Source organism: Gossypium raimondii, chromosome 13, assembly GCF_025698545.1.
Source record: "Gossypium raimondii isolate GPD5lz chromosome 13, ASM2569854v1, whole genome shotgun sequence".
Classification (NCBI taxonomy): Eukaryota; Viridiplantae; Streptophyta; class Magnoliopsida; order Malvales; family Malvaceae; genus Gossypium; species Gossypium raimondii.
In genome coordinates this window covers 40,740,998-40,766,533 of record NC_068577.1, presented here as the reverse complement: position 1 = coordinate 40,766,533, position 25,536 = coordinate 40,740,998, and the positions used below count along the sequence as shown (strand labels likewise).

At 33.3% G+C, this 25,536-nt stretch overlaps 1 protein-coding gene and 1 long non-coding RNA gene across 3 annotated transcripts; one reads left to right on the top strand and one right to left on the bottom strand.

Annotated features, from left to right (window-relative positions):
- Positions 1–808: 808 nt before the first annotated feature.
- Positions 809–2,631, top strand: LOC105784514 (uncharacterized). 2 transcript variants are annotated; one of them, XR_008192993.1, is made up of 4 exons: positions 809–993; positions 1,325–1,481; positions 1,563–1,629; positions 2,492–2,631. It is a non-coding gene; the product is annotated as an uncharacterized LOC105784514 (long non-coding RNA). The 2 variants fall into 2 exon arrangements; XR_008192992.1 differs by having other exon boundaries at positions 818–993; positions 1,331–1,481.
- A 1,421-nt stretch (positions 2,632–4,052) lies between these two features.
- LOC105782898 (ATP-dependent zinc metalloprotease FTSH 12, chloroplastic) lies at positions 4,053–21,552 on the bottom strand. Its single transcript, XM_012607977.2, has 19 exons — positions 21,161–21,552; positions 20,115–20,299; positions 19,125–19,351; positions 18,488–18,765; positions 16,857–16,934; positions 16,520–16,762; positions 16,292–16,432; positions 16,035–16,202; positions 14,100–14,212; positions 13,340–13,556; positions 11,849–11,920; positions 10,392–10,511; positions 9,856–9,972; positions 9,567–9,743; positions 8,279–8,398; positions 8,119–8,193; positions 6,650–6,757; positions 5,132–5,212; positions 4,053–4,781 (listed from the first exon to the last, which is right to left on the bottom strand). Exons 1-19 carry the CDS (start codon positions 21,533–21,535, stop codon positions 4,704–4,706), a joined length of 2,973 nt encoding a protein of 990 aa, XP_012463431.1. The 5' UTR covers positions 21,536–21,552; the 3' UTR covers positions 4,053–4,703.
- Positions 21,553–25,536: the final 3,984 nt, after the last annotated feature.

Below are 25,536 nucleotides of genomic sequence, written 5' to 3'. Positions count from 1 at the left end.
CATCAATTCTAAAGTCTAAACCCACCAAGAAGAAGCATGAAAAGAGATTTGAACAAAACCTTTCCATGTTTTGAAGCGTAAGATATATTTGCGTCTCCTTCTTCCATTATTATTGTATTCTTTGTGTTCGACTTGGTTGCCTTCATCTGCTTTTTGGGTTGTTCATCACTTTGTAAGCTTTTCATATTCTTCTCTCATTCTTCTTCTCTGTTTTGCTTCCAATTTTTCTTTCTTTTCTTTATGATTTAGATTTTCTTAAGAAAAATAAAGAGATAAAGGAAATCGGAGTAAGAGGAGTTGAAAGATAAAGGAAACGAAGAGGGGGAGTAAGGTCGTTCATTGAAATAAAGAGATAAAAAAGGTCGAAGAAGGTGAAGAATCTCTTTCAGCTTTCTTTTTGCATCTTTGCTTAAAAAATCTTTTTCTTCTTCTTCTTCTTTTTGTTGTGTAAATACGCGTATTGCCATAAATTATGTTTGTTTGCAAATTTGTAATATGACTTTAGGAATTGTTAATGTTATGTAAATTTTAGGTAATGTTTTAGGGTTTATTAAATTTGTAATAATATTTTTCGGACACAATGTATATGCGATTTGAAAAGTGAGATGATTCCCTCCCAAATTCATCTCATTAACCCAAGCATTACGGACTTTAGGAAAGAGAACAGTATTCTTCTATTCATTAAAGAACTGCGTCTCTGACTAGAGAGTCATTGTTTTGCGAAAGATGTTCTATTCTATTATGTTCTATTGTGTGAAAAGTAGAAAATTGTCTGTATGTGATAGAGTCTCATTTGTGTTTGTTTTTAACCCAGGTGCTTTTATTCTGCTATGCATTTTACACATATGGTTTGTAATTTGATATTTGTTGTTTCATTTTTGTTTAGGTACAAGAAGCTCCTAAGCTCAGTGGATCTTACAAAGGACTTCTTTTTCAGCTATTCATACAATGTTATGTGTAGTCTTCAAAAGAACTTGTATAATAATAAACCAGGTGAGGTTCTTCCAGCTTATTTTAAGTGAGTAATGCATTTAATATTTCTAGTTAAATGATAGGTTGAGTTCAATTTCTTTATCTGGCACTTATTTTCCCCAATTGGACACTATATTTCTTAATTATGAGTGCCATTTTTTTATATAATCTTTTATTTTGGTAATGTTAAAATAGAGTAACAAAATAGTGCAATGTTTCTTTTCAGAGATTGCATGTTTGTGAGGATAATTTTCATTATCTTTATAGATTTTTTATCTTTTTGTTTATCCATCTAACTTAACGTTAATTATGTTCTTCTCATCCTGTGTAAATGGCCATCGTGTAATGCAAGGTGCAGGGCTTCTGATTTTCCGAGGGAATATGACGGTGAATGCCTTCAAATGAGAATGTCATACAGTCCGACTGCACACCTCTTCCTATTCTTGGTGCAGTGGACTGACTTTCACCTTGCAGGTGCACTCGGGCTGTTAAGAATCTTAATTTACAAAGTTATATTTTGTTACTTCATGTTTATCTCTTGATGTAATAGTGAAAATTAGCCGTTTCTTCATCGTTATCATATCATGCAGGTTTATGTCGATGGTACTACCACCATGTCTACACATGAAAGGAAAGCAAGCATAAGAGAGTTCTATGGTATCTTTTCTCAATTTGTATGTTTTGTTACACTTAAAAACTATAGTTCTTATTTCGAGCTATTCTTCTAGTTTAGTTTGATGAACAAAAGCTATACAAATAATAGAAAAATAATAATAACGTGATTTTGATTGCATTTGGATGGTTTAATAATACTACCACCACTGATTTCGCCGTCAGATCTGGTTTTAAGGTTGCTGTTTCTTCTTCCCTTATTTTATTTATAATTCATCAACAATTTGCTTTAAAATTTGCTTTAAAATTTGATCTGTCTTCTTTGGGTTTTTGTCTTTGTGTCTTTGCAGAGTATCTATCTTATTTTATGTATATGATTTTAGTTGTTCTCATGTTTTTTATAGGATTTATAGCGAGTTTGTTGATGTATATGATGGCTTTGTGCTTTTTTTTTTTACAAATATAATCTCTTCATTGATGAATGGAATTTCAAAACTAGTACCGATTCTTGTATGAACTGCAGATTGTTTTGACTCATGAACATGCTGATTCATGGGGTTTTTAATTATTCATGGGGTCATTGATCATAGCCTACAAATTGCTTGTTATCTTGATTCATTATCAAGACATCTGTTGTTGAATGTACTTGCTCTTTTAGGTTCATACTTTATTATTATGGTTATGCTTTTATTCCGACTCTTTATGATTTAAGTACCGGTGTTGAACTCATGGATGTGGGAAAACTTGGAAAAAAATTGAACATACTCATCTCGGACATGCCTTCATACCCATATCGACATGTCTTTATCTCGACACCTAACACTCATACCTAAGTCCGAGTAACATGGTTCTTTTCTTTTCAAGTTCTAAATTGTTTAACAATAGGTTCTTTGTTTTCTTAAGCGAGAGATGATGAAGATGATTTTGTTGCCAAGATGAAGGCGGTGAGGAAGCCTTGGAAGCAAAACAAAAAGTAACAAATAGCTTGTCTGCTACCTGTTTTTTTTTTTTTTTCATGTTTTATAATTTTGTGACAAATTGTTCTTGGTACTCAAGATATTTATGCAAAATTACCCTATGATTCTATTGTATTTATATTGCATGGTCGCACCATGTATTTCTTAACTAGTTTGATAAATTTTATGTGTGGTGTTTAATTTTTCGTTATTATCATGTAACTTGTAGCAAAAACTTACATTTGAGCTATCTTTCCATTGTTTATTTTAGTTTTGATTCTAAATTTTTATTTTTACTTTAATATTTACGACAACTTGAGTTCTAACTTTTAGATTTTAATTGCCTTATTAATTTACTGCCCTAAATTCTAAAACTAAATTCATTAATTTTTATATTTAGTTTTAAAGTTAAAATTTTCATAGAAAATTTAATTTAAATAATATTTTTTATTTATCCTTAAAAAGTATATTTAAAGTCAAATTTAAAAAATAAAACATAATATAATATAATATAATATTTATCATAAAAATAAATATTATTTGATTAAAATAAATTTTTTTTAAAGATTATGTTTTTAGCGGCGTTTGTGATAAAAAGCGCCGCTAAAGGTTTTGGTCTTTAGCGGCGTTTGTGGTAAAAGCGCCGCTAAAGGTCTTAGTCTTTAGCGGCGTTTGTGGTATAAGCGCCGCTAAAGGTCTTGGTCTTTAGCGGCGTTTTTGGGAAAAGCGCCGCTAAAGGTCTTGGTCTTTAGCGGTGTTTGTGGAAAAAGCGCCGCTAAAGGACCTGGTCTTTAGCGGCGTTGTGGGAAAAGCGCCGCTAAAGGTCTTGGTCTTTAGCGGCGTTTGTGGTATACGCGCCGCTAAAGTTAGCGACGCGTTCTTTAGCGGCATTTTTTCCGGCGCTTCTAAAAGCGCCGCTAAAAGTATTTGTGGCGCTAAAAAGTACCGCTAAAGGCTTAAAAAAGCGTCGCTAAAAGCCTGTTTTGGTGTAGTCCAGTGATCAACAGAAACGTTAAGTCCTTAGTTGGATAAAAAAAAACTTTTAAAGACCAAAGTAGTATATATATATATATGTGTGTGTATATATACACTTCAATGACTAAATGATGCACTACGCCCTTTACCAAAAAAAAATGATGATGCACGAAGCCAATATTAAAAACTTATCAAACAACTGTAAATCAACTAAGCAACTAAAATGTAATCAAAATTGCATAATATCAAAATTAATGCACACCACATGCAACGCATGTAAATGATGAATAATATATAAAAGCACAAACATAAATAATTTTTGAACAAACATAGTTCAATTTATTAAATAAAGGAAAAAGCATTGGAAAAATTTACAATACATTTATTTTATAATATTATACAAATTCTTTAATTATGATCTGAAATATATTACTATGATAATACTGAATTATCAAAATAATTTATATAGTTTAATTATGTTCATTATTTTACCTTACATGAATTTAATAAATTAAAATATTTAAACATGTAAAATCATTTGCAATAAATTCGTCGATATAAAAATAAAGTATTAGCCTTTATCATATGTTCACAACATTATGGAATAGGGGATCAAAAAAGGCTAGGAACAACATACAACTTCTCATATTTTCATTTTCAGCACGTAAATTGCTCTAAAGATCTAAAGAATAAGAATCACAAGTTTATCGGAATGGAAATAGACCAAAACTTTTCAGGCGAGGAAATTACTATTACAGTTCAGGAAAACAATTATTATGCTTTGCTTATTGCACACAACACAGCTGAATTCCTGGATTTCCACCTTCCTTTGTTGAAACGAACTGCTTGGAATTGGCATCTAGCCGATGGATATTGGGACTTTCAACTCAATTTTAGCAATTCAGATTCTAATTTGTTGAAAAGTCAAACTGCAACTCATCTATGAAATTATGAAAGCTTCAATGGACTTCAGTAGTAGTATTGAATCATGATTATGAACATCATAATAAGCAAGGCTTTCACACGGAGCAGAGGCGTTTTTTGTATGTAATAACTCAAGCAACCATCAAAATTCCTCAGTTAGGAGACAAATACTGAAATTTGGAAGGTGGGGCTGATATCTAGCCTCTTGACATCCAACAACCATAAGTCTTGAATGCCACGATTTGTCATTAAATTTAGGAACCATCAGCATCTGTGAAGGGGAGCAGGATATATGTCCAGAGGTTGATATCGTAAGCGATCATTATGAGGCAAAGGTCCCTCCTGTGTATTTTAACAAGTGTATTAAGTGAAGTCAAGTTTGACTAAAACAAGTGAGTTGTTAGACAAAGGTACAACAGGCAGTTAGGACGAAATGAAAAAAAAATGCATAAACAACTTAGCCAAGGCAACTATATCCCTAAATGATAAATCCAGAAAGGGCTGGACAGTTCAATTCACCACTTAAGCAGATGTTTTAAGGAATAATGTCCATATAAAACCAGCATTAGACATGCTAAAAACACTCGTATCACAATTTTTTTCCAACACTCGGATCACTAAAATTTTATTTGTCCATACCTTTTCAGATCTGTAATGAATTATAATAGTTGATAAAATGCAAATTAAAATACCTCATCCAAGTTGATCTGGAATGGCTTGACAAAATCCTCAAACATCACTGGATAGAGTCCCTTAATTTTCTCCTCAACTTCCTACAAGAAGAAACAACTCAATATGCTTAGGAGGGTCATAACAAAAACCCCAAGCCATGTTGTAAGAGTTCCGTAGGTGATACAATAGCCAATAATGGATACCGAAACTATAAATTCTACTTGGATGGATGTAATCTCCAAACCTTAATTATGTGAATGTCATAATTCAGCAATCATGGCCCACTAGACTAGTGCAGAGTGTGTTTGGATAGAATTACCCTTTAGTAAGGGCTGGCCAATACCATTTGGAATAAATTGCATAATCTTGACATTCTGAACAGCATTTTTTTGATGTACGTTTCCAGAATCATTTTGAGATCTCTTTCTACGTGTAATTTCACATACTCTAATTTGGAAAAGCTAATTCATTTTGAAGAAAGGAAAGTTTTTCTTGCCTAATCTCCATTATTTGAAAGAAAACAGCAGAAGATAAAGCAAAGATCATGTATACGATATGAAAAGTAACTGCTAAACCCAAAGATACATCAACATGTCAAATTTGCAGTAAAAAATGTGGTTAGCTCCCATTTGGTCTTCTTTTTTTATCAGGAGTAGCTGGCCACTTAAATTTAAATGCCACATTCTCACCAAATCATCAGCAAAAGTTTGGTCCTCATTCTCAACAGGAACCTAATAAGTTTTGAGGAAAGGCCAATTTACTTTCAAAACTGAAAATTTTTAATGTTTATCAAGGATGAAATTATGCTTGCGAAAAGCATCAAGACCCTAAAGGGTCAGATATCTAACCAATGTATAGGCCAATTACTTTGATAACTAAGAATGCAAAACTGATCTCAGCAGAAAGGTTATAAGAAAATACACAGACAATAGTTGCCAAAGTATAGGAGGCGGTCGTAATGGAAATTCAAGTATTTATCTCAAGAGGTCTATAGGAAAAAATGCAGTACGATAAGCCTCTGTCTCATGAGGTGCTTTACTACCAGATCATACTATTAGTTCCATAACATGAATATATATATATAGCAATATACTCGCACGCCTTATGTTCCTATCTTATAATCGCCTTATGTTCTTATCTTATAATCTTACTTCTTTGCTTTCTGCTTCAAATGTTGTACGTTGTTTACATACAAGTAATTTCTGGGATAGGATGTCAACGATACACTTTGAGAATGGGCAACCATGGGATTTTCCATGATCATATGATAGAAAAGCATACATGCAACATGAAGATGTAGCTACTGAACTACATCAGTGAATCAGCAGTTTCCACAAAACTTAAAAAGGCAATAAAAGAGACCAAAAGAAATGTATAGAGGATCAAGGACAAAAAAGTGAGTTGATTAAAGGCCTCAACTGAATATGATTTATCCTAAGAGTTAAACCCAAGAACATTAAAGAATAATCACGGACAACACAGCAAAATTGTCCAACTTTAAATCAACCAATATATGGAATAGGTGTATTTTAGCATACCAATCCTGTGATTCTTGACTTTTCCAACAGTTCCTTTGCAATCATATCCAGTATGTGCCTGTTGTCTTTCAAAGCATTTATTGCAAGCTCTTCAGTCTCTTCAATGTACTGCATGAACAACAAGCATCATAATTTCAATTGAAGTTAAAAAGTCAGAAAACTAAACACATCCTTCATATTTATACTTAAAAGGAAAAAATAAAGCATTTCAATGCCTGTTTAACAAACAAAAATCGTACACTCACAGATACCTTAAAGGCATGCACATCTTTTTATTGAGATTTATAGGTGGTGTCGAATATCTATTTTGAAGTGAAACCAATTTGTTGATAAAACTAAACATTGTCCCTAGTATGGTAGCACTTTACATGTTAAGAGTAGGAATTTTTTAAGCCAAAACTCCATCCTACTTCAGATAAATATCAAACAGTTCATCAAATAATCAAATGATTAAGCTCCACCAGAATTTCATATTCATCCTACGTGAATATAACAGCAGTGACTATAATTTGCAATCAGACCTCATTGCAGCAGGGGTAGACATTCTTTCTTCATCTTTCTTATATACATACAGATGTGCCTGTGTTTAGATTAAAATATGTATGAATAGCTATGGCTTAATTCAAGCCAAATAGCTTGCTCACTGCTTCAAAGCTACTTCATGCCTGTTCTTACATGTAATTACATGAATGCATATAGTTAAGTGGGCAATTGCAAGAACAAATGCAGTACTCATTTTGAGGTAGCACTTTACATGTTAAGAGTAGGAATTTTTTAAGCCAAAACTCCATCCTACTTCAGATAAATATCAAACAGTTCATCAAATAATCAAATGATTAAGCTCCACCAGAATTTCATATTCATCCTACGTGAATATAACAGCAGTGACTATAATTTGCAATCAGACCTCATTGCAGCAGGGGTAGACATTCTTTCTTCATCTTTCTTATATACATACAGATGTGCCTGTGTTTAGATTAAAATATGTATGAATAGCTATGGCTTAATTCAAGCCAAATAGCTTGCTCACTGCTTCAAAGCTACTTCATGCCTGTTCTTACATGTAATTACATGAATGCATATAGTTAAGTGGGCAATTGCAAGAACAAATGCAGTACTCATTTTGAGGTAGCTGTCACAAGATCATATGTTCTGTGCATGCATTTGACAATACCAATTCATCATGCAGAAGAGTAATCATTTTGGCTGTAAAGAAGTAAAATCTAAGAGTAAGATAGACGATGTTACCACTTATCAAGCCTGTCAACTAACTAAAGATTTGACAGTTGGGGGGGGGAGATTAAAAGATATTTCACCATATTTTGTTCTTCACCGATGGGAATCAGATTATAAAGAAACAGATATTTGTTACTACTGTGCAGGTAGTAGCACCTACTACTAATAGACTAATGGTACATTATCACAATATCAAACAACAGTTATAAAAAGACAGAGCAAGCTAAAATTACCCTTGTCAACTCTCGACTAAACAGCTCAGATACTTCAAGTGTCATATTGGCAGGAATTACATGAGGATCATCCCACTAGCACAACAGAGGAGTAGGGAAAAATAATTAGTTAAAAAGAAATAGGATGTTTCTATTAAAATTTACAACTTGAGAGTTATACCCTATATTTTATTAATTCACCATCTGGGCTATCTGGTCGATCTAACAGCCCCACTCTTTTGGTTAGTTGAGTAAGCCCTAACCTTGCATTTTGTGGACTGATTACCATTTCCCTTGCAATCTGAAGAGACACATTCAGTGAGAAAAAACAAGATTTGAAGGGTACTTTTCAAATAAAAAACAAAGACATAGATCATTGTAAATTTAAGACACCCCGAAGTGCAATTAGTTTAGATACTTACATCCTTAAGAAAAATTATGACGTAAAATAAGGCACATCTAAAATTATAAATAAAAAACTCTTATTAAAGCTTAGCTCATACTTCAGACATGATTTCTTGGAGAAGAAAACTAAAACAAAATTTCCCTCTTAATGCCTGAAAGGTGAGTTGTGACAATGTAAAATGCCATGAGGCTAACCCTGGGTAAGAGCAAAAGTTCGAGACTAAAAGGTTGAACAAGAGTCAAAAAAACAATACAAACACAAAAAAACCTATCTGTATATGTTCTTACAGAAGTAAGCATCCATGTTCATGAGTCAATTTGATCTAGTCCTTAGGGCATTTGTGTGTAGTGCACCAAGTTGTGACTCAAGACATGCTATGCTTATGCAGCTGGAAAAGCTTCTAAAATGACTATCAAGATAAACTACGAATAAAATCAGTGCTTAAGTTTGAGAAAACAAATTCAGAAAAGAACTAGATCATGAAATCTTTGTTTGCTCCATTTCCATAACACTTTCTCAGTAATGCAGAGTGGAACAAAGGTAAACCTAGCCCACTAACTTAGACGTCAGATATCATCAATTTTAACTCCTATGGCAGCAGGTACCTCAACTAGCTTCTCAACTCAGATTAGTTTGAACCAGTGCAAGAGAAAAGACAGGGAGCCAGATAAATAAATTAAGGATTTTGAAATTCCATTTAACTTCAATAAAACATTTCTTCATCTCTTCTCAAAGCTACCTCTTTTTCTGATTCCTTCTAACTAAACCAAACCAGTGCAGGCACCTGCCTCAAGCTTCCTTAAGGTTCCACACAAAGAACACTATCACCGAGGCAGAAGATACTGGCAAAAGACAAATTATCCTGAACTCATATTCAACAGATTTCAGAAGAAAGCTTTGACTCCAAAATTCACCAAATCAAAAAAAAAAAGGAGAGAGAAGGGGGGGGGGGTTAGTGGCGAGAACATGCTAACGTGACAAGAGTAATATTTGTAAATTTTCCTCAAAATGAGCAACGCATTTGAACTGTTCTATCAAAAAACAAATGCTATAAGGCAAACACCTTTGTTATCTTTTCCAAATCATCCCTTCCACCATCAGTTATGTCATCACCAAACACAACACGTTCAGCACAACGTCCACCATGGGCTACCACCATTTGCATTTTCATGTAACCAAATGTTGTATAACCTTGGTCAACCATGTCTTCACGGGGGTAGAATACAGATATTGCCGTTTCCTATTCATGTTGGGAAGAAGAAGAAGATAAAATAACAAAGAAAGGAAAAAAAAAATAAAAAGTACATAACAAACCATCAAATAGAAACCAATTGAGGATAAAACATTTGTACCTTGCCACCAGGCAGGAGCTGAGAAAATGCATGCCAATCAAATCGAGGAAACAAGTGAGCTAAAACTATGTGCCCAGCTTCATGAACAGCCAGAAGTCTCTTCTTTTCAAAAGATACCTATATTATGTCAACCAAAAAAACCAGAAAAATAAGCTAAAACATTCTATAATACAAAATGATCAGCTTCCTTTCATTGTCAAATTTCCAATAATCAACAGGAAGTAATTTAAAGGGCAATAGTAGTTATTCCACCAGCTTCTACTACTCCACCAAATGATTACACTAGGATATTTTCATAAAACTTGAAAATCCTTTTTCAATTTTTTGTTACATGCTTTTAGTGCTAGCCAATTTCAGGATTCTAGGTGATCTTTCCCTGAAATTTTATAACCAGTAATCATATCTCTAGATGTAAAAATGCACCCTTGGAACAGAAAATATGAAAATCGAACTTCTTAAAGTCTGGCATATTACAACAAAAGGTTGCAAAGTTTGTCTGATAGCACTACTTAAGAATAGTAGATTTCAGCACTTACACTTGCTTCACATTTTTGCTGCTCTTCCTCTGTAAGGAGTACACCCATACCTTCAAGCAACTGTTTATCTAACACATCAATAATATCTTGCTGGGAGATCTTAGAATGCCCTTTTCTCACCTGCAATACGATATAAATGTAACAGAAACCCAAGGCCGAAGGAAACAACAAAAAATAACTTTCGCTCAGATTGCACTAGAGGTCACCACAGTAGTCCAAAGGTTTTCAAACAAGCTCCAGCACTAAGAAGCATGGACACGAACACAAAAACAGGAAACAGGCGTGTGCTACCGTGTGGTTTGTACATAGAATGTTGGATTTAGTTCCCGTGACCAGGGCTAAATTCCTGGTAGCCTCACACACACACAACAACAAAAACAAAAGAAAGAGGCATGGACATAGCTACATCAATTAGGGCATGAACATGGTACAATATTATGGTTATATACACGTCTATATTATTTAAAATTTCACAGTTTGACAAAAAGAGAAAACAGAAAACAATATACATAATTGAGGGTATGTCACTATTAACAAATGCTTAAAAGTAATTTTGTTATCATGCATAAATTCTCCATTGGGTTGATCTTCAAATTTATCTAAACCCAATTACTTTTTTCATCTAAAACCTCCAGCCCAGAAGGCGTGAAATCTTTTGACTAAGAAAGCTCACTTGTACCAAAACTTTTAAAAACTTGTGCCTCACTAGTTAAACTCATCTTTTCTTTCATAGCAGCTGTCACAAGCTGCTTTTGAACATCATTGTATCGCCTTTCACTCCTTTATTGCATCAACTATGCTGTGTTCAGTTCTACCATGAACCTTAGCTATGAAGATTGATGCACGAGGCAAAGCCAAGGTATGACTAAACAGTCATCACAATCGCTCTCTCTTTTCACTAATATGGTGGCAATAATTATTTCTTGCTTCACCAGCATATAGCATGGCCACACTATGTCTGTCTCATGCTGGAAAACAAAATAATCTTGTTATTTAACAGCTTTGGCATCTTTGGTAGTATATACATGTATCCAGCCATGTTAGACATTTAACCAGATTTGACATGGAAATGTAAATTGAGCCATGTATTTCACAGCTTCATAGAGGGGCTAACCTGAAAACTGGGATTACCAAACTCAACTCCTCCAGTGTCCCAATTTAGAATTGACTGATTTAAACAACATTGACAACCTGCTTTCTTTTACCAAATCACAGCTCTATTCCTACAGACTAACGAATATGATCAACTTAGGAGACAAAGCATCTACATATTTCCAGGCAACAATCAGTATGACATCCCTAACAATTAAGCATCTGCAAACATGAAAAAGCTATATCCGAAAGAAAGCTATCATGAGGGCTAGATACATAACTGAGAGTAGACTAAAAACATATACTTCATTAGAATCATATGTCAAAGCAATTATTTTTGGATTAATGACAAAATGAGTACTTACCGACATTATTGCTGCTTCATTGACAAGATTTCGGATATCTGCCCCGGAAAAACCAACTGTGCGAAATACAAGCTGTAGTGGGATGAGATAAGACAACAGTTAGCCCAAAACCAAATTAGATAGCATTCAAACTCAAACACTTAGTATGTCTAATTGAAAACTGATAAGCCATATTGTGCACATTACTGCACCAAAAAGGTGGCACTCCATTTTTCTAACGAAGAACTCTGATCTACACTAAAAATCCATATTCCTTCTCTCTCTCTCTCTTTTTTCCATTTTCCTGAAATACCATTTTCATTCTAACAGCTAACATATTTTCTCTCCTCATTTTTACATTTATTTAAAAATTGCATTACTTCAAATTATTTGTCTATTTAATCCTTCTAAACAGAGTGTGGATTGTGCAACTGTGCAGTCATATACCAATAGGGTCTTAATAATTACAATAATATGAGAAAGCAGCAGGCGAAAAATCTTGTTCAATCAAATTACACATCAACCTTTATTTCTCAAAAACAATTACACAAAGACATACTTGTTTGGTTGTCCCTTTCACTAGAGTGAAGCAACACAACCACCCAAATAACTTCACCTATATATATTGGTAAAAACAGCTGCCTAACTCATAGGAGTTAAAAAATGTTTACATAATACACATTCTTCAATGATTTTTCTCAGTGCAGTAGATGCAGAAGACAATATAAAATCCAGCAGAACATTTCCAACTGAAAGAAAAATGGTGATAATGCTTGAGTTATTGGCAAGCTCAGTAAAGAAAAAGAAAGAGTGATTTTTTAAATTTGCTAAGTACTAGAATTGTTTATCCCCTTAACATAAACTTCAGAAGGCAGCTTCCATTGCCTTCTCACCAAATATCACAAAAAAATAAAAGCAGGTCAGAAAATATTGTAATCAGACCAAAAAAGATACAACATGAAGATTCTAGGTATATTTGACCAATCTCAGCAGCTTTTGAACTCATTCTTGAGCATGCCAAGAGTTGTGACTAGTTATGAAGACTGATATGCTTCAGGAAGGCAGAACAAGGGATCATTGGTGATGTACAAGGTTAAGAAAATGACATCAAGTGCATAATTGATGGATAATAGAGCTTACTAGTGGACTAAGTGGTATGTATTTAACGTCAATTAGCTTTGGACAATGCCTTGTCCTTGTATAGAATTGGGCCTCTTTGCTTAATGCCAGTTAGTTTTAACCTTGTAGGTTGGGTGCTTTAACACATAATCAGACTTTATAAAAGCATCAAACAAGTGTTACATGCAATGATGATGATGATGATGATGATGATGGTAAGAAAATGCTATTTATTCGTCAACAGCAGATATGTTATCCCTTTAATCTATAGGTGCATGATACATGAAAAAAGGGTTGGATGAACTTGAGCAAATTTAGGAAAACACATGAATAAGAAGTTAAGAACAGACCAACCACTATACTTAGACACATGCTCAAATTACATTAACTTACCTGTTCAAAGTTCACATCTTCAGCTAGCAGCTTTCCTGCACTATGCACACCAAATATTTGCACTCGTTGCTTTGCATCTGGCAAACCAATGTATAGACGGCGATCAATGCGTCCAGGGCGAACAAATTCAAGGTCCAATTCATCTGGCCTATTGGTGGCGCAGATGAATATCACTGCTTGTCTGAGTGAAAACCGATCAACACCAGTTTTTTCCTTCCTATATGATGTAGAGTTCAATAAGAAAACTAATTTGCAAGCATGAAAAGGCCTGAAAAAAGTAGCTTAGTCTGCAGAGTCTACAAAACAACAAAATACAGAGCTCCTTTCAAGAATTAAAAATATGACCATTTTAGGATTCAAACTGATTTAACCTTTGACCAGATGCTCTAGTACAGCACCAAAAGAGAGTACTTATCATTGTTCAATAAGTAAAAAAAAAAAAGTGAGGAAAAGTGAAAAATATTAACTAGAAGTCCAAAAATGCACATCAGCTGAACAAACTCTACCAACTCAGTCCCACCACCCTGAAGGCTCATAACAAATCAATCTCTGTTAAAATGATTAGAATGTTTATTAATCTAAAAAGAAAATGAAAACAAGACACTTAGATGAGATGAGCATGGAAATTTGAATTAAACAATAATGAGTATTACTAAATATTGTTTAAGAATTCTAATTATTCTCCAATAAATCCGAAGGCAAACAAGTAGCTACGAGAGCAAATACTGGCATATGCAGTGACAAAAACTAGTACACTTACTCCCCATCAAGCTGAGCAATAAGTGCTTCAAATGTTGCCCTTCTGCGTGGATCTTTTCTTGCATGCCTTCCAGCAATAGCATCAATTTCATCAACAAACACAAATGCAGGTGCCTGGAACAAAGGATATGCATGTAATTCTGATAAGCGGAAAACAACTAGAGTAAGAAAATCAAAAATTATTACAAGGGAATTAGAATGAGAATGCTGGCATATTAGAACTGCTACTTGAAAATAACAATGCTGTCAGTACTCAGCAAGCAAAATTATGAATAAAGACAGATAAATTCCAATGTAGCATTTGGTTTCATTTAACCAATGTGTTCAACTAAAGCCATATCAGAATGCCAACAGAACCTTTGGAAATGAAAGTCCTCATGGTCCTTAAAAGATCAAGAAACAATTGGCTGAAATTTTAAAGAGAAAAAAAATAAAGGTAACTTCCTGACATCCATTATTCGCACTAATAAATCCAGGAGAAGGACCATTATAACCTTTAAGGGAGGATGCTCAGTTTTGATCAGTGTCCCTACTTCTTACCACGAAAGCTGTTCTCATTGGTATTACAGTAGGCCTCTCCTTTCCATTAATAATATTATGTTCTTCTATGGCCAAGAGAGAGATGAATATAGAGTGTGATAATGGTATTAAAAGAAGAAAAAGCACAATCAATTGCCAATAACCAGTTCTAACTAATCTTAGGAGATTTTACTGTCTAAATTCTCAAGAATTTTTTTTTAAAAAAGACCAAATGCTCAAGAAATAATTACTAAGTTTTATGAAGTCTTCTATCACTTATCCAAGGACTCATAAAAGGCAAAGAACTTTTTATCATTATCCATCAACATTAATCAAGTTTTTGCCGCAATCCAAACTGTCTTTCTTTTAGTAACTGAGACTACTTAAGGTAATTATGACACTAAATTATGAATAAAAGGCAATCATGAATAGAAAGAGATTATGATGCTAAATCATGATGCAGTCATGGATTACAAAATATTGTGTTATTTAAAATTTTGGTGGTTGGCACGAATACTGGAACTAAGCAGAGTAATTGTAGTCCTACAAGGTAATAGAGACAATGCGGGGATTAGCAACTAGTGTATGATAAAATTTAATCATTTTGAGAAAATGCAGAGTTCAGATGGTGCAAGCTGTGAAAGATGGCAGAGCAGCGCATGTGTTGAAAACTTTGGAAGTCACTCTCGATGGTTGTTCTCATGAAAAGGTGGTGAATGAAGAGTATTTGGTAGAGTGTCATACAGTGCCAAAAAGAATTAACTGTTTTCTCTTGTTTCTAGAACTTTTGGAAGAATAAAAGGCATCTTTCTTCTATTTTCCACATTAACTCAAACTTTTTTTTCTGATTTTAGAAACTAAAAACATCAATTTTTTTAACTTTCTACTTATTTTGGAAGCATAAAAGATATCTTTTTCCATTTTCCATGTTAACTTTTTCTGATTTTAAAAATTAAAAACATCAATTTTTTAACTTTTTACTTATTGTTAATTAAAAAGAAAAAAGAGAAGGCCAAAATTACAACAACATCAGACAACCACTTTATTCTTAATTATTCCAATCATGATTTTGCTTCACCACTCTTTCTTAAAACATTTGAGAAGCTATTCACGGAGTATATTAGGGGTGAAAATCGAAAGAGCTATTTTAGGACTGCACCTGGAATCCAACTGATTTAAGTTTCAAGACAGTTTACAGAAACTTCAATCAAGTCAAACCAAGAAAGCTTTAGTAGCAATTAGTTTTCATGCTTTCGATGGGTAAAGTAGTTCCAAATCACCAGAGCAACCAGATTCCACCAGCAAAAAATGAGCTCCAAAATGTCAATAAATAAATGAGCCAAAATGGAACTGAAAATTAACAATTTTTTTTCAAAATTGAAGAGAGAGGGGGGGGGGGGTGAAGGAGGAGGCTTACATTTCTCCTTGCTATAGAAAACATCTCATTGATCCTAGCTGCGCCACTTTTTTCACTATCTGTAAACTCTGCACCAGAAGCAAAAACAAAAGGCAACCCACTTTCTTTAGCTAGTGTTCTAGCAAAAAGTGTTTTGCCTGTCCCAGGAGGTCCAGAGAGAAGTACACCCTATCATGACATACCAATGACATGCTTACCTTAGTATCCAATCAATAGTAGAAGACTGAGAAAACATCCATCGAGTATAAAAAGTTTACCCTAACAAACTGAACGCCTTTTTCATAGTATTGCATAGGATTTCCCATGTAAATCATCAGCTCATCAAGAAGATCCCAGACATCACCACCCAATACCACTTCTTTGTACATGGATTTTGTTTCACCAACATCTCCAACTGGCTGAATAAGTACAGAATGAAATCAGAATTTAAGAATGTGAAGAATTTGACAGCAGGGAAAAACAAAAGGGAAATTTGAAAATTTTACCAGAATGAAGTTTTCCGCATAAGCCATATCAAATAGTTGGTTATACTTTTTGTAAAGAAAACGCTTAGAAGTGATATGGAGAAGCATTGCAGACTCCCTAATTAACCATAAAATTAATAATCCAGGAACCAGTGCAATCACAACTTTCATAAAATAATGGATCTGTCGCTTCTGAAGGAGGTCTACTTCAACTCCAGAACTTGAGATAATCTCAAATAAGTGAGGATCAAGGGGAATATCAACCTGCCAAAGAGGTATGGAAACAAGAAATTTTATGAAAAGGATATGTATATATAACTCTGTTTCAGAAGCAACAAGAAAGAAACATCATACTTACAATATATTCTAATGGAAAACCTTCTTTCATTGTTACATACAATCTTTTCAAGTCCTCAGTGAACACGACAGCAGCAACCTGTTTTTAAAAAGAATGCATTATCAAAACTTCCTCCACTGCTATTCTGGTATCCCACAAAAATCATACAGTAATAATTGTTTTAACAACAAATAATTATGTTAGCACCATGCATTTTATCCCCTGAATTTCGTGTCACAATGTACCTCCTCCCTTTCTTTTATGTTGGATTCACACTTTCTAAAATTTAGAGGATTTCTATACAACCATCTAAATCCTCACCCCAAAAAGCAAATAAAGGGAATATGCTTATGAAGATGCACGAGCAAGTGCAAGCGCATTGGCAATGCACATGCTTACATATGTACATGACAGATGAGCACACATGTCTGCATACAAATATATGTGTACACAGACACCACATATTCAAAGATTGCAAGTACCATATTGATAAGCAGCATTCCATTTTCTCAGAAAAGTTGTACATGCTGGTACAATGCATTTCGATATACCATTTCAGTCTTATGGCATATATAACGAAATGAATTTCAGACATTTGTTTATATGCATGAAATGAAAACAGGAAAATTAACTCAAGTTACATAATAAAAAATAGTTTGAATAATATTAATAACAGAGAGAATATAAATTATATTCTCTTTGATTATAACAATACCAAAATGTAAATCAACACGGTATCATAGTCCTCTAAACAATAATCAAAACAAAAAATCTTAAACAAAAGTAATAATCTTAAACAAAAGTAATTGAGAAATTTGCCACAAATAAAATCTCCTTGCTTAGTAAAACTGAATATACAGGTGAAGACATTTTAACTTTTTAGTGGGCAAATGCCCACCCATTCAAATCACCAAGCACCTAGAAGATATAACTGGAAGTGAAAAATGTGGAAGCTCTTAATTTCTAGAATAAGAAAACCATACAGCGCTCATCTTAAAGACAGAACGCCAAGCTCGGTTTGAGTAAACACAAAAGGTATATGTTTTATTATGCATGACCACTGGAAATTATTGACCCATTCTGCCCATGTTTCTACAGTATCAGTTTTTATGTAGGTCCTCTTTCCCTCCACATGGGCTTTCATTTTGCCAATCTCTCAACAACTCCTTACCTTTCTGAGAGGAAAATTGAAGTCATTTTACTGCTCTACAACACAAATCTCTAACTATATAATTCCTGGTGTTTGCAGCTTTTGCCTTTTGGTGTTATAGGGCAGCTATTCTCAAGTGATTTTATGAGATCTGTAGCATTAGATTTTGAAAATGAAAAACAAAATAAAAAACCACAGAAGATTTGCTCTCACTGAAACATAATGCTTTGAAACAAGCCAGTACAAAGAAATAAACTGAGACTGAGAGGCACATAAAACAAATGGAATGTACCAGCATGTACTCTCATCTAGACAACTATGGTATTAATGTGTGTATGAATTTTGATGGTAACAATATGAAATTCACCAACGAAATGCAAAATAAATTCCAGTTAGTAGGGTATGGAAAACAATAAAAAAAAATTCAAGCAATGGAATTCAAGAAGCATGCTAGTTATTTCCCAAAAAGTGCAAGAATAAACAAGACGGGACACCAGCTTACCTCAGAGGACTCAAGTTTTTGAAGAAAGTAAGTGTAAGGTAGTTTAGGACGATAAAGCCACCATCTCTTAGATATCCATAGAGCTCTAGTTCCCTGTGTTTCTGTTACCTTTTCAACTACATCCTTGCGAAGGCTATTTTCCACCTCTTTCATGTCAAATTCAACCACATACTTGGCATTTATGGAATCTAATTGCTCAGATAACTTTTCCTTTCTCAGGATCTCTTTCCAAGCTTGAAGCCTGTCACGCCATGTTCCCATGCTATCTGGAACTTCACCTGCCGGAGCAAGCATGAATAAAACAGGGTGTCAATAAACACAAAGGGAAAAATATTCAGTCATTATAGATAGATAAAATTCAAGTCAAATACCCAAAAAACCGACATGACTTTAAGAAAAACACTTGTCATAAATTAACCACAAGTTATATACCTGACATGCAGAAAATACTAAAGCAGGAAGCCAGTTACTACTCATGTACTGGAGACGAACTAAGGTAAAATACTAGAATGAAAAGTTTCCATTGAAAAAAAGAGAAGACTCAAAACACAATGCAAGAGAACTTTCTTCTGTAGAAGCAAATAAAAGCCTTGCATTAATGATTGATGGCTATGTACAAGCATACATATTAACTGACCTGAAATGCCTAACTCTTTTCTCAGCTCCTCCTTTTCTTCTGCATTCAATCGTGCATCATTGTCAATAATTTGTTTCACATTCTCCTTAGAAGACTCTGGATCATCGTCCCACGCATTTTCTCCAACATAAAAACTATCGTGAATAAGCATTCCATTCGGCCCTTCAATGAATTTCTTCAATTTGAGGCCTTTGGGAGTTGTCTTCCTCCATAAACCCTTCTTAAACCTGTAATTACATGAAAGCTAGAGATATAAGAATTAATCGAAAGGCCTGCATGCTGCAAAATCCCTGTGTTGCTTTACCATTTTCAATGTTTGTATCACAAGAAAGAACTCAAATTAACAAAGCTCAGAGACAATAGAACTGGGAAAGAAAATTAGATTATAGGCACACATGAGTATTTATAGGCCAAATAAATGCTTCATAATAACCAACAATAGACTAAACATAAGATGCAGGTTACTTGTTACTCAAAAACAGTAGATATAGCTAAAATGATTGGGAGTAGTATATGTGCAGAAGACATCACTTGTATTCCCTTCAAGAATTTAGTAAATTAAAGAAGAACACATTCTTTTTAACACAACAAATCACTTACTTCCACAATTATGTATGAGTATCTAGACCTTTACTCAAAATGATACTGTGCATTGTCCGAAAATAGATTCATAGACAGATTTTGAGCAAAATCTTTATATTATAAAAGATTGATATTTTTGAAAATCCCTAGACACACATGAAAGTGACCAACTTACTTCAAAACCAAGAAAATAAATAAACAATAAGCAGAAAAATCTAAAAGGTTCAAAATCACGAAAATTATATAGAAGGAGATTAAACTTCCATTAAAACGTGAACTTAGATGTTGGTTGAGTAAAAAATCATGCAGCAAAGCACAACTAGATAGTCATGCCTGGTATATTATTAGAATATAAAGAAATTAGTAAACTGCAATTGTAATTGCACGTAATAAAAGAAATGCATTTACTTTCTAATATTATTAGGAGATGGCTCAGGAATCAAAGCCTCCATATAAGCCTCTGTTAATTGTTTTCTTTCTTGATCTTGTTGAGGAGCTCGCACAACAGCATACAACTTTTGACAAGAAATTATTGCAACAAAAATATAGAGGATCAAAGCAGCTATCCGTTTGAGCTCCCAATTTTTTAAATCCTGAAAAGAGTTAACCAATTATCAGCTTAAAAACAATGAAATGGTCCAGGCAAAAAAAATAGAAAAGCAGAAAGCTACTGTAAGTGGTACACCATGAACTATATCCTGAAACTCAACTTCCTTGAGCAGGCAATAGGGTAACAATTAAAGGGCAAGTAGAAAGGCACTCTAGCACTATTCCCAATCACTATTAAAGATTGCTACAATATTGTTACGTTGGTTTATTTTCAAGGAAATTTTAATTTTTTAATTCAAAACCATGACCTGAAGATGCACTGAAAATCATCGGATTTGTTGCCTATCAACTACATTTGACCTTTTACGATCATGAAAGGGGGAAAAAACTACATTTGTTCGGCAGTGAATTTACTATTTACAGAATTCCTAAGTTGGAGAACAATTTTATATAAAAGCAAATGAAGAAAGAATTCCAAAAAGAAAAGTCGACTGAGGCAAATTTCAAGGCATGGTGGCAAAAAATCCAGAAAGACTCCTTATAAAAGCTTGTAACAGCCTAATGATGCACATTCCTTCTAGGAATATGTTAGCCTTTGGTGCTCTATTTGGTTAGCATACATCGTGTCAGTTCAAACAACAGCAATAGACCATTACCGGGCATAGCCAAAACTTTCGAAACTAGACAGAAGAGAAACTGGATTGTAGAGACTAGTCATATCTTTCCATGGATAATATTTGTTTACGACATTTGCAGGCTTTGTGATAATGATAATTCAGTAGCTTAAACCATTATGGATTTCAGTAGTTATTTATTAAACTATTTTTAATTTGTAATTCATTAGTTATAATTTTTATCTAAGAAAATGCAATAGCCAAATAGGAAAAAGAAACAAAGAAACTAACCTTCCAACGATCCCACCGGTTCCAGCTAACAAACTCGGGAAGCAACTCAGTCCGTAACCGATTGAATTCACCCTCGCCCTTCCTGAGCCCTTGGTTAACTCGCCCCACCAACTCACCAACCCTCACATTCGCCTCATCCAAATCAAACCCCGTTTCCTTCTTAACCGACTCCCCAAATTTGAACCAGAACTTCTGCGAGCCGAGGCGGAGCCAAGAGAAGGCATTGGAGCCAGACCCACTGGGATTGGCAGACGAAGAAGAAGCTCTAATATTGAGCCTGCGCCTTGTAGGGAGCTGATAGAAAGTGAGGGTTTGAGGGGTTTTAGAGGAAGAAAAGAGAAGAGGGGTTTGGGCGCAGGGGATTGAAACCTCCATCCAGAGTTGTTCTGATTGGGGGGTTGAGGGTTTATCTAAACTAAATGTGAAGAGTGTAAAATGGCACTGTATTTCATTTTGACCGTTGTCACATGCAGGGGGAGTTTTTTTTTTTAACTACAAAATAATCACTTTTATTTGTCTCATACTATATTTTAATTATTTATGTTTAAAATTTTATATTTAAATCACTTACATTATTATTTTATTACAAAGTAGTCAGTCTACCATTAAGCTTCGTTAACTCCCTAACAGCAGTTCTATGTGGCAATCTAAATGGGTTTTAAATACCAACTTAGATATCCTACGTGACAATCTAAATTAAATTTATTTAATTAAAACATATTTTCATCTCAGCATTAGATATCTAAGTTGGCATTTAAAATCCATTTGGACTACCATGTAGGCTACTGTTAGGGAGGTAACGGAGTTTAACGGTAGAGTGTCCACTTCGTAACACAACGATAACATAAGATACTAAAATGTAATATTTCAAATATAAGTGACTAAAATGTAATTTGAAGCAACTATTTTTTATAGAGTATAGATATGCAATCAACACTCTGTATAACAGCATCATTTGTTTGTCTAGATTTTACTTGTTATAGAGAGATAACTGTTGTAAAAATACCATAGAATTCATGTAATGAATTTTTAACAAATAAAGAAAGCGAGAATTATTTTCAAAAAAGAAAGAAAGTAAGAATCAAATCAACAAAATTAAAAGACATATAACATGTGCATATATTATTGCTTTTATGCATCTTTTCTTTTACATTCTTTCACGTAATTAATTATAAAGTTCTTAAATCTAACAAGTTCAATTAATCAATATGAGTTATGAAATAAAATTAATTAATTTATAATAAGTTACTAATTTCAAGTAATCAATTCATAAGTTTACGATGTTCCAAATTCATAGTAGAATATTTAGTTAGGGAACTTAATAGTTTCTTAAATTGATATATTTAATTCGACTCATTGAAGATTGTAGTTAATAAAATATAATTAATATATTTCTTGAGAAATTTAATTATTTTATTGAAATAATATTTTAATTAATGTTATTTTATTTAATAAAATATAATTATGGATGTTGTTATTATAAATGAAAATTTGTTATAAACATATATTAATCTTATATATACTCACTTGAGTTGGGAAAATTAGTATAAAGATATATTTAAAATAAAAATAATGGAAAATAATATATTTATAATAGAAAAAAGTAAATAATAATAATGATAATAATAGTGAAATAACTTGAGATAAAAGGAGTGAAGAGAGTGACTAAATAAGGAAAATAATAAATGAAAATTAAATTATTAATATGACTTTAATAATATATATTGTTTTATTTTCTTTAATTTTGGTTGTAAAATCTTTCAAAATTTCAAAATATTTTATTAAGTCACTCAATTAGGTATTCAATTTGTTAAAATATAACAATAGTAATGAAATGATTGTTAACCCTTTTTTTTTGTATTTTTCTACATTGGATGTAATAAAAATTTATTACATACTATGAATCTTATTACATGCATACACAAATTTAAATTAACATAGATGAATATAGTAAATTGTAGATATTAAAATAAAAAATATAATATTTAAATAAAGTTTTGATTAAATACTAATTCAATAATTTGTGTGAATTCAAATCTCATCTCATACAAATAATTTTTGAAAATTATTCAATTCAGACTGGACCAATGGAATAGTAAACCATTCAATTCATACATCAATGCAAACATAATCTAATTTCATTCATAATGTCCCTTAATGGAGCCCTCGAGGCCCTAAAAATACTATAGAAATAGTTCGAGACAAAATCGAAAATATTTGAAAATTTTAGGAAAAAGTCAAAAAATTTGGACTGTAAGGGTCACGCAGTCGTGTGGACATTCGAAATAGGGACACACGACCGTGTCCTAGCCGGTGTTCATGCTCATGTACCTCACTGACTTGGGTCACACGGCCAAGCCACACGCCCGTGTACCAAGTCGTGTAACCCTCGAAATGGCCTCACACGCCCGTGTGCTAGGCCGTGTAACTGTCTGACTTGCATGCCTTGAACCTATAGGGGACACACGGTCATGTCGCATGGTCGTGTGTCACACATGGCTGAGACACACGTCCGTGTCTCAGGCCGTGTATCCCTAAAATGAACTTTAAAACACAAGTTTACCATTTTCAAGTTTGCTTGGACCTTAAAAAACTCAAATACCAACCAAAATACCAACTCAAAATGACATTAATCGAGCCAAAAAACACACCAAAACCAACCTAATAAGTGCCTAACCAATGTACCTTCATTGGTACCACAAGTATATACAATTATACATCAAAATAAACATCAATTCAATTCATCGATTCTTTCAAGCAATACCTAATCAAAATACCTATAAAAGGTACCACAATAACAACATTTCATTTATATATACCATTCAGACTAGCATAAAAATTATACCTCATTCTCATGTAATATGTAAGTTGGTTATTTACACAAAATATCATTCATAATATTTACATAAGTCAAACAATAACCAAAACCACACAAGAGCCTATACATGCCATATAATCTGAATTAAACGTTCCAAAAACTACCGAGATGAGCTGGATAGTGTGACTTGAGTGTTGATCTGATCGTCCAACCTTCCAAGAATCTACAATGACATTAAACAACATAAGTAAGCTTAATGAAGCTTAGTAAGTTTGACGTATTAAACGATAAATCTTACCAAACTAATTATAATAATTCTAACAATAATAATCATTCATGAGAACTTCTGTCATTCACAATTTCAATCGATAAATTCATCTATGTTCAGATCAATATGGAATAAGTAACATATCTTTCAAATTCATTAAACAGATTACCTTACCGAGATTTTCCATTCGAAGAATGACTTACGGGTAAGAGTACATCATTAGATAGACCGAACACACCAGACAGAAGCTCATAAGAGCTTATCCAACGTAAATATGCCAAACAGAAGCTCATAAGAGCTGGTCCACTTGAAACATGCCAACAGAAGCTCATAAGAGTTGATCCATTCGAATCACGCCAAACAGAAAGTATAACGCGAGAGTTCGCAACAAATGCTGTGTAACGACCACATTTTGACTTGGAGTTAGGTACAGTGATGGACCGGGTCAGAAAATAGTGGAGAAATTTTAAAATTTACTAAATAGAGATTTTTAGTATTAAATTAGAAAGTATTTAGACTTGATAGGAGATTAGAAAATATTTTCGAGATAGAAAAGATTTAAATAGAAGCTTAGACTAAATTGAAAGAGTATAAAAATTGTTGTGGTGGAAGTAGGAATTTAGAAAGTTAGGAGATACATAGTGGTAGTAGAAAGGAAGGAAGGACTAAAAAGAAATTTAACTAAGTGAAGTATGAGTCATTCTAGGAATTATAAAAGATGAGTTGGGATAAAATAGTAAATAGCCAAGTAGATATTTTAAGGTGTAATGATGATGGGTAAAAGTGCAAACATGGATGGCTTGATGACTTATTAGCAAATTGACCATTTAATAAAAAAAAAGTGAGATATTTTTAGTGGAAATGTGTACAAAAGTGGAGGAAAGATGAAAGATATCATCTTTTCCAACATACCAACTGTCACTCACCCCCCCTAAAATCTATCCAACTTTTCTTTTATTTCCTTCCATGTCCTTCCTCCATTGTTGAACCATCTAAGCTCCAAACTTTCATTTTTCTTTGAAATTTCTTTAGTAAAATCTAAAAAGAAGACTAGTGAGCAACTTTATTTCATGAGTAAACTTCCATAGATGAGTTAAAAGAGAGAAATACATGAGTTAGGGTTTTGGGTTTTCAAAAAAGGTAAGGATGATGAAAATTCTCATAGCATACATGTTTATTTTCATAATCTAGTACAGAAAAGTTATTTGATTTTTAGTTTTAACTTATAAATGTTATATGTTGTTATGAAATTAAAGGAAAAGAGAAGAAGTTTGAGGACAAAAGTGAAAA